The sequence below is a fragment of the Salvia hispanica genome, chromosome 2 (genome assembly GCF_023119035.1).
Source record: "Salvia hispanica cultivar TCC Black 2014 chromosome 2, UniMelb_Shisp_WGS_1.0, whole genome shotgun sequence".
NCBI classification, from domain to species: Eukaryota; Viridiplantae; Streptophyta; class Magnoliopsida; order Lamiales; family Lamiaceae; genus Salvia; species Salvia hispanica.
In genome coordinates this window covers 26412954-26422290 of record NC_062966.1, presented here as the reverse complement: position 1 = coordinate 26422290, position 9337 = coordinate 26412954, and the positions used below count along the sequence as shown (strand labels likewise).

General features: G+C 39.0%; 1 protein-coding gene across 1 annotated transcript; it reads left to right on the top strand.

Moving 5' to 3' along the window:
* Window positions 1–231: 231 nt before the first annotated feature.
* Window positions 232–2414, top strand: LOC125203386 (probable N-succinyldiaminopimelate aminotransferase DapC). Its single transcript, XM_048101718.1, has 2 exons — window positions 232–391; window positions 1113–2414. Exons 1-2 carry the CDS (start codon window positions 344–346, stop codon window positions 2268–2270), a joined length of 1206 nt encoding a protein of 401 aa, XP_047957675.1. The 5' UTR covers window positions 232–343; the 3' UTR covers window positions 2271–2414.
* The last annotated feature ends 6923 nt before the right edge of the window (window positions 2415–9337 follow it).

Sequence of the window (9337 nt, the reverse complement as noted above, 5' to 3'; positions counted from 1 at the left end):
AATAAATAAAAAAAATAAAAAATCGAACTTTGTTTATAATGAAAATTATAAATTTTAAGAATATCAACTAGACATAAAATAATAACGATAATAGATAAAATAAGAAAACCTCATGATACACAACGCTATTCATTTTCCAATATACAATTACTATACGCCAATATCTGCAAATATCTTTGAATTTCAATATATAATAAATAATGTAACTGGACATAATCACGGCCACATTATAATTTCTATATCTATGAATTTCAGCAAAACCTAATCATTTAATACCCGCCCAAAATTTGCGAGCGTTGCTGAAATTAACTGATCATTCTCAGCTTTGAGTGTTTCATCGATCATGGCTGAGAATGAATCATCTCAGAACTCAGTTCCCCCACCTTTCCAGGTCTGATTTTGCTTTCTATTGCAGTATTTTTTTTTTAATTTGTGGCGAGATTTGGGGGTAAGACTGTTTGGGTGTTTTGATCAAGTTTTAATCTCCATTTCATGTTTTAATTAAGTTGAATTTAGCTGTGATCTCAAATTGAATGTGTTAACTTTGTATTGTTTGTGTCAGTACTTTGAAATGGAAGGAAGATTGAACCTTTGTAGATTTGAAGTTTTTTATTGGTTGATTGGAATTTGAAATATGTGATGATTTTATTCAGTTAGATAATATTGTTGGCTCAGTTAGAAAGGGATTTTCAATCCTTTTCAATACATTAGAATGAACATACAATAAAACGGAAAATGCAATACAGTGAGGATTTGTGTTCAATGTTGCTCCAAACACAATGCAAAATCCCTAATTTTTGCGGTTATTTAGGTAAAATATGGAGTAGTTGATATTGAAAAGGCATAAAAAAGTAAGGGTAGATGCATTATTGTTTTGGGGGTTGAGTTTGGTGGAAATGATTCGAGTAAAATTATTGTTTTATGTGGCATTTACCGAAAAGTAGAGTTTGGTGTGAATGGTTTGAGATGCCCTTCGAATTGTGGTTTGTAGATGCACCAAAGATCATTAAGTATCCCTTTTTATTACTTAGTATTGTGATTAGTTGCTGGAATGATAGTGATGCAAACTAGTGGAATTGATCTGAACATCAAAATGAACTTTCCAATTTCAGGTAGCTAAGCGTTTGGAGAAGTTTAAAACTACTATTTTCACACAAATGAGTAGCCTTGCCATCAAGCATGGTGCCATTAACCTAGGGCAAGGCTTTCCCAACTTCGATGGCCCGGATTTTGTCAAAGAAGCTGCCATTCAGGCCATAAGGGATGGCAAGAATCAGTACGCTCGTGGATGTGGTGTCCCTGACCTCAACTTGGCTGTGGCTGAGCGTTTCAAGAAAGACACAGGCCTCGTGGTTGATCCGGAGAGGGAGGTCACTGTCACCTCCGGCTGCACTGAGGCTATCGCTGCTACAATGTTGGGCTTGGTAAACCCCGGTGATGAAGTCATCGTCTTTGCTCCATTTTATGACTCGTATGAAGCTACCCTCTCCATGGCTGGCGCTGTCACAAAGTCCATCACCTTGAGGCCTCCAACCTTCGCGGCCCCCATTGACGAGCTGAGATCCCTCGTCTCAAAACACACGCGTGCAATCCTTCTCAACACCCCACATAACCCCACTGGGAAGATGTTCACGAGGGAGGAACTTGACGCCATTGCCTCCCTCTGCATTGAGCACGACGTTCTTGTCTTCTCCGACGAGGTGTATGACAAGTTAGCCTTTGAAATGGATCACATCTCCATTGCCTCCCTCCCCGGGATGTACGAGCGGACAGTGACCTTGAACTCGCTGGGGAAGACCTTCTCGTTGACGGGCTGGAAGATCGGCTGGGCCATAGCTCCACCTCATCTCACATGGGGCGTGAGGCAGGCGCATTCGTTCCTCACTTTTGCCACAGCCACGCCTCTGCAGCACGCGGCTGTGGCCGCCCTTCGAGCTCCGGATTCCTATTTTAAGGAGCTGAGAAGGGACTATTTGGCCAAGAAGAGCATTCTGGTGGAGGGGCTGAAGTCGGTGGGGTTTAAGGTGTTTCCATCGAGCGGAACCTACTTTGTGGTGGTCGATCACACCCCGTTTGGGCAGGAAAACGACGTCGCCTTCTGCGAATATCTGATCAAGGAAGTCGGCGTCGTCGCCATCCCCACGAGCGTGTTCTACTTGAAGCCGGAAGAGGGCAAGAATCTGGTGAGGTTCACCTTCTGCAAAGATGAACAGACTCTTCGAAGCGCGGTTGAGAGGATGAAAGAGAAGCTGATAATCAAGAAGCATTGAGTCATTTTTCACCTTGACAAAAATGAAAAATTAAATTATTTGCTACTATTATTGTGATTTAAATATGTAGACTGCGGCTCTCAGTGACATTTTTCTTTCTCTAACTGAGATGTATTAATATATAGGGTTAATTAATTTGCTATATATGTCACGAAAAATAAGTCATTTCTGGTTTATCCCTTGGGTTTTAAAATTTAAATAACCAATCACGAAGTTTTCAAAATTTTCAATTTTCTGGCCCCGATTAGATGTCGTTTAATTGTCCAAATTGTCACATTAATACATACTAGTATTACACCTAAGCGATGCATGGATTAAAATATTTTTAATCAAAATTAATTAAATAAAATTAGAAATAATATCATTATATAAAAATTGTAACTAATTAATGTGTACTCTATAATATAATGAACATTACATTTACAAAGTAAATCATGAATAACAAAGAATTCTTCGAATGGATTCTAACTCCAACAAAATAACTAAATTATGGAAAGTGATAAAGATATCACAATTACATAAATCATACCACAACTTATCATGTGCTATGCACATATTAATATATTTTTAAAATATTAATTTTTAATTTTAAATTAATTAAACAAATTAGAATCAATATTAACAATATGAGTAACAATTTTAGTTATATGAGAATAAAAAATCTATACAAATCAATATTGAAGCATAATAAATTTGAAACAAATCACATAATATAATGTTTAAACAATAAATCATGGAGTAGAAAGATAAAAATCTATCACAATAAAGAATTAAACACAATGGATAATTACTCATCTTCATCATCACCATCGTATTAATTCCAGTCAGATTCCCTTTCCTTTTTCTCTTTTCACTCTGAAAATGACAACTCCTGCGCTGAAGAACAACTTCCTCCCTTCCGGCCTCGTCTCCAATCTCCAGCAAGCTCTCGCAAATCGCAAGCCGGATGAAGACGACGTTGTTTCGTCTAAGGCCGACGACGATTCCTCCTGCCCCTTCTCCTCCGAGGGCGATGATGATCTCTTAAGGCCTTTGGAACGGCGCAACCCAGCCATTTCCTTCTTTGCTCGCCTCAGCTTCCTGGGAAACGGGAGTATCGTTAAGAACACTACACGATACAAATACAACATTCTTAAAACCACTCACAAATGATATTAAGAATTCATCTATTTCTCTTCTATCTCATTCCACAATTAGAAGTATAAACATATTATGATGTGAATCTTGGAATTTTGATATAGTCATTCTATCCTTATTAATTGAATAAGACAATTAATACCAAGATGATTCCATTTTATACTTGTAACAACGAAGTGTTAAATTATGCCACTAAGTATACCACTAATCCACTGACTAAAACTAAATAACCAACTCTTATTCACTCATTATGAAACTAAATAATTCATGTTTATATTTAAATAATAATATCTATTTTAAAAGGACATTTCCTTAAATACCCCCAAAACTCCCCTTATTTTCCTAAATACCCCCCAAACTCCCTTTTTATATATTGTATAGATATGCGCCCCTATTAATCTATATCATCAAAATTTTACATGTGTACCAACTCAACATTGCATTTGCTCGGAAAAATTTGTCGTGGGAGAATTATAAAATTTTTAAAATTTCATGATTTGTCATTTATATTTCGAAAGGTGATGGACGTAACAAAATTTGATCAAATTTTGTGATTTTAAATGGATTATATAACTTAATACTCCAATATTTTTTTTATATCTCCAGATTTAAGCTGTTTGTATAGGAGCCTAGCCCAATTATGCAGTACTCGTCAGACCCCTTTGCTATACCTGCTATTCATTCTAATCTCTCTATTATTTCACTTTTTCATTGATACTATAATTTTTTTTTAAAAATAGTTAAAGAATAAATTACAAAATATCCCTAGATCAAGCAGAATACACTTGTGCGATACCTGGAAAAAATTGACATCACCTACACAAAGACTTAATGTTTTAAATATAATTTTATATTTATTTTTAATTTATATCCTTTTTTGCTGTGCTATTTTAGTTCATCTATATTATTATTATATATACTATTCTCTTTCTTCTTTCTTCTTTCTTCTTTCTATCCTCTGTTTTTTCTCTACTCTAAGTTAAAAGATGGAGTGAAAAAGATTGGAAGGCCGTGGCCACATTGTTGTGATTCAAATCATTTCGATTAGTAGTATTTTTCTTGAGGTATTAAATGCAACTTTCAGTGGCATTATTACTTTATTACTCCCCTTTTGTTTTTGGAGACCATTTAAGTGGAGACCTTACACTTTACTCTCCCAAAAAAATTTACTACTTCATTCAAATATTTAAAATAATAGATCAACGTCTATATATTTTGAGCAATATAGAGTATTTCAACTTTTTATTTAAGTTTGCTAGCATAAAGAGTTTGAAGAAAAATTAATAATTTCGAGATCTACTCGCACATCTACAGCATGGCATGCATTAATTTATTAATTCACACACCATAAATAACTTAATTTTCAACTATATTCTAATAGTGGTTAAAAGTTAAAACAAAAATCTGCTTATGTAAGGTGATGTATTCATCGAAATTTTTTACGATTGAACAATCGAACTGATTACGAAACAGTTATAATTAATTGTAAGTGTTAATTGCTCAGCTGCAATTCGAAACAAGAAGAAAGAATGAAGCATCAAAGCAACTAAATCTTCAGCTGAAAGAAGCTCAGTAGCCGTTGGATGCAGCTAATCAAGATGATTAAATCCTAGCCGTAGGATTTATATGTTAGTTACTGTTAGATTGTAGTTAGTTAATTAGCGATAGCTTAAATAAAGGAATTAGGGATTTTTCAGCTCAGTTGTAATTTTCCCCAATTCGATTTGAATACATTTTTCTCTTAGCTTAATACTCTCACAAAATCCATCTCAATGTTGTTCGCCATTTCCGAAAGTCATCTAAGTTCTTGAAAGCCAACAAGTGGCGCCGTCCGTGGGAACATCTTCGAAGTTGGTTCAGATCGTCGGAGTTTTTTGAATAATGGCGGGGGCGAAATTCGAGATTCAGAAGGTCACTGGCCAGAACGATTTTGGCTTGTGGAAGGTCAAGATGAAGGCAGTGTTGATGCAGCAAGGTGCGTGGAAAATCTTGAAGGATGGCAAACCGCCGCCGATTGAGGGGCTGCCGGAGAAGGAGGCGGCGAAGATGGAGGAATTGGAGTACAAGGCGTATAGCACTCTCCTTCTATACCTCAATGACAGAGTTCTACGGGAGTTGCAGAAGGAGGAGACCACGCTTGATGTGTGGGTGAAATTAGAGTCTCTGTATGCTACGAAGTCCACCACCAATCGACTTCATTTGAAGAACAAGCTATTGGCCTTCAAGATTACAGACTCAGAGGGTCTCTTGAAACAACTTGAAGAGTTTCATAGACTTCTTGATGATTTAGAGGCAATCGAGGAATCCATGAAGGATGAAGACAAGGCATTGATGTTGTTGCATGCCTTGCCAAGAAGCTATGTATATTTCAAGGAGGCTATACTTCTTGGCCGGGAGACCAAGGTTAGTTACGAAGAAGTGTATCAGGCATTAAAGCTCAAGGATGTAGAAGAAGCAGATGCTCTAAGATCAGAAGAGAAGGCTGCATATCCAGTCCCAGAGAGCCTATACACTAAGGGAAATGACGAGAAATTCCCTCCGACCAAGAAGAAATTTAACAAGAAGTCAGATAAGGAGAAGGTGGGAGAATTCAAGGAGACAAGGAGCTGCCATCACTGCAAGAAACCAGGTCATATCAAGAAGGATTGCTTCGCGTGGAAGAGGAAGCAGGCTCAAGAAGCTGGAAATTCTAAGCCTAGCTCAGATTGCGTGGAGGAATAGGAAGTCACACATGCTCTGAATATCATGGAAGATGTGTGTGGTGGTTCTTGGATACTTGATTCGGGGTGTAGCTTTCACATGTGCCCCAGACTTGAAATGTTTTAGGAGATCTCAGAAACTACAAGGACTGTGGTGTTGGGAAACAATCAGGTCTGCCAGATTAAAGGCATTGGCAAGGTCAAGCTTAAGCTGGATGATGGCCCTATTGTGATCCTGAGTGAGGTCAGGTACATCCCTGAGGTGAAGAGGAATTTGATTTCACTCGGTTTATTGGAAAAGAAGGGATGTTCTTTCTATTCTTTTGTTGGGACCTTAGAGGTCAAGAAAGATGGGATTCTGATGTTGAAAGGAACAAGAAATGGCATTTTGTATTACCTCTGTGGGTGGGCCTTAAAGTCTTGTGATCAAGCCAATGCTGTAAAGTCTGAGACCATTGAAATGTGGCACATGAGGCTGGGTCATCCGGCTGATGGAAGTATCAAGGAGCTGCTGAGAAAAGAGGTCATTCATGGGACAGAAAGGGCAGGTCATCTTTGTATAGACTGCATTCTGGGCAAGACAAAGAAATTACCATATCAGAAAGGTAAACACACTTCAAAAGCCCCTCTTGACTATGTGCATAGCGATTTATAGGGACCCTCTCCAGTTTTGTCTGTTGGTGGAGGAAAATATTACATGACAATCATAGATGACTATTCTAGGAAGTTTTGGGTATATATTCTTAAAGAAAAATTTGAAGCATGCTCAAAATTTAAAGAATGGTATGCTGTGGTTGAGAAAGAGAAAGGTTGTATGGTGAAGTGCCTTAGGACTGATAATGGGGTGGAAATTCTGTCAAAAGAATTTGAATCATTTTGTCAAGCTAAGGGCATCAAAAGGCATAGAACTGTTCCCCTCAACCCCCAGCAAAATGGGGTTGCAGAGAGAGCAAACCGAACTATAATGGAGAGGGTGAGGTGTATGCTGGCTTCCTCTGGGATGGAGAAGAGGTTCTGGGCAGAGGCTGTGGCCACTGCTGTGAGATTGATAAATAAGTGCCCCTCATCTAGCATTGATGGAGATACTCCAGACCTGAGATGGTATGGGAGCTATGGGGATTCATCTCAAGCCTTTTGGGTGCAAGGCATATGCATACCTGAAACAGACCAAGCTGGATGCAAGGGCAATCAAGTGTGTGATGTTAGGATACCAAAAAGGTGTGAAGGGTATAGGCTGTGGTGTGTGGAGCCCGGGAATCACAAGGTGGTTATAAGTAGAGATGTTGTTTTTGTAGAATCTGAAATGTCTTTTAAGAAGGCAGATAAGCCCACTGAGAAATCTCAGGTTGTGACTGAAGTGGAGGTGGAGAATCAAGAATCAGCTGCAGATGAGCCATCTGAGTCTTCTGATGAAGATCAGCCTGAAAATGAAGTTGGGCAACCTGACTTGAGAAATTATCAATTGGCTCGGGATAGGCCCAGGAGACAGAATGTGAAAGCACCATCAAGATATGCTGACTCAAAAATGCTCTATTTTGCACTTTGTGTGGCAGAAGAGATTGAGTTCTCAGAGCCTAGCTCTTACAAGGAAGCCATGAATTGCAAGGAAAGAGACAAATGGCTGAAGGCAATGATAGATGAGATTGATTCTCTCATTAAAAATGGCACCTGGATCTTGGTAGACAAGGTGGAGAGGAAGAAGCTTGTGACTTGTAAGTGGCTGTTTAAGAAGAAGATAGAATATGCTGATAATGTGCAAATCAGATTTAAGGCAAGATTGGTAGCTCGGGGGTTCACACAAGAACATGGGATTGACTATAATGAGGTGTTCTCACCTGTGGTCAAGCATACGTCCATTAGGATACTGCTGGCTGTTGTTGCAAGGATGGACTGGGAGCTTAAGCAATTAGATGTGAAAACCGCATTTCTGCATGGGGATCTGGAAGAGACAATATATGTCTCAACCAGAGGGTTTTGTACAGCAGGGGATGGAAGATAAAGCTTGCTTGCTCAAGAAGAGCCTATATGGACTCAAACAGGCCAGCAGACAATGGCACAGAAAATTTGATGAGTGCTTAAAAATGTTTTTGTGAGATCCAAATATGATGAGTGTGTGTATATCAAGAAAAGGAAGGGTGTTGTGGTTGCTTATTTGCTACTGTACATGGATGATATGTTAGTGGCAGGAGCCTCAAATCAAGAAGTTCAGGCTGTAAAAGATGACTTGAGCTCAGTTTTTTATATGAAAGATTTAGGTGGAGCCAAGAGGATCTTGGCCATGAATATAGTCAGGAACAGAAAGAAAAGAGAAATTTGGTTGGGTCAAACTGATTATATCACCAGGATCATTAAAAGATTCAGGATGGAAGACTCTAAACCAACTGGAACTGCATTGGCTCAACACTTTAGGTTGTCAGCAGAGCAAGCTCCGAAAGATGAAAAGGAGAGGCTAGAAATGGAGGCTATCCCTTATGCTAATGTTGTAGGAAGCATAATGTATGCCATGATTGGAACTAGACCTGATATGGCTCATGCAATCAGCACCACAAGCAGATTCATGAGTAACCATAGCAGAGAGCATTGGTTGGCTTTGAGATGGATACTTAGGTATCTAAAAGGGGCTGGAAACATTGGAATATTGTTCAAGGTTGACACTGAAAATGAATGTGATGCTCTGATTGGTTTCTGCGACAGTGATTTTGCAGGGAGTGTTGACACCAGAAGGTCCCAATCTGGATATATCTTTACCATGTATGGAGCAGCTGTGAGTTGGAAGTCGGAGTTACAGAAAGTGGTGGCTCTATCCACAACGGAGGCCGAATACATTGCTCTAACTTCAGCTGTGAATGAGAGCTTCTAGCTTAAGGGGATAGCGGCTGACTTTGGGGTGAAGCAAGAGGCCATAGCCATAGGCTGTGACAACAATAGTGCTTTGAGTTTAGCAAAGCACCAAGTCTTCCACGAACGCAGTAAGCACATTGACGTGCGACTGCATTTTGTAAGGGAAGAGGTGGAGAAAGGAGCAGTGAAGCTGTTCAAAGTTCCTACAACAGACAACCCAGCAGACATGCTGACAAAGCCTTTGCCGAGGGATAAGTTTGAGCTTTGTCTTAAACTAGTTGGCTTGTGCAGTCAGCAATTCTCATCTAAGCAATGAAGGTGGAGATTTGTAAGTCTTAATTGCTCAGCTGCAATTGCATCTGCGGATCGAAACAAGAAGAAGAATGAAGC

Bases quoted from the DNA above. Each gene is read 5' to 3' on its own strand.
- LOC125203386 (XM_048101718.1), top strand. From the start codon at position 344: ATGGCTGAGAATGAATCATCTCAGAACTCAGTTCCCCCACCTTTCCAG. The intron at 392-1,112 runs GTCTGATTTTGC...TTCCAATTTCAG, and splicing joins CAGTTCCCCCACCTTTCCAG to GTAGCTAAGCGTTTGGAGAA.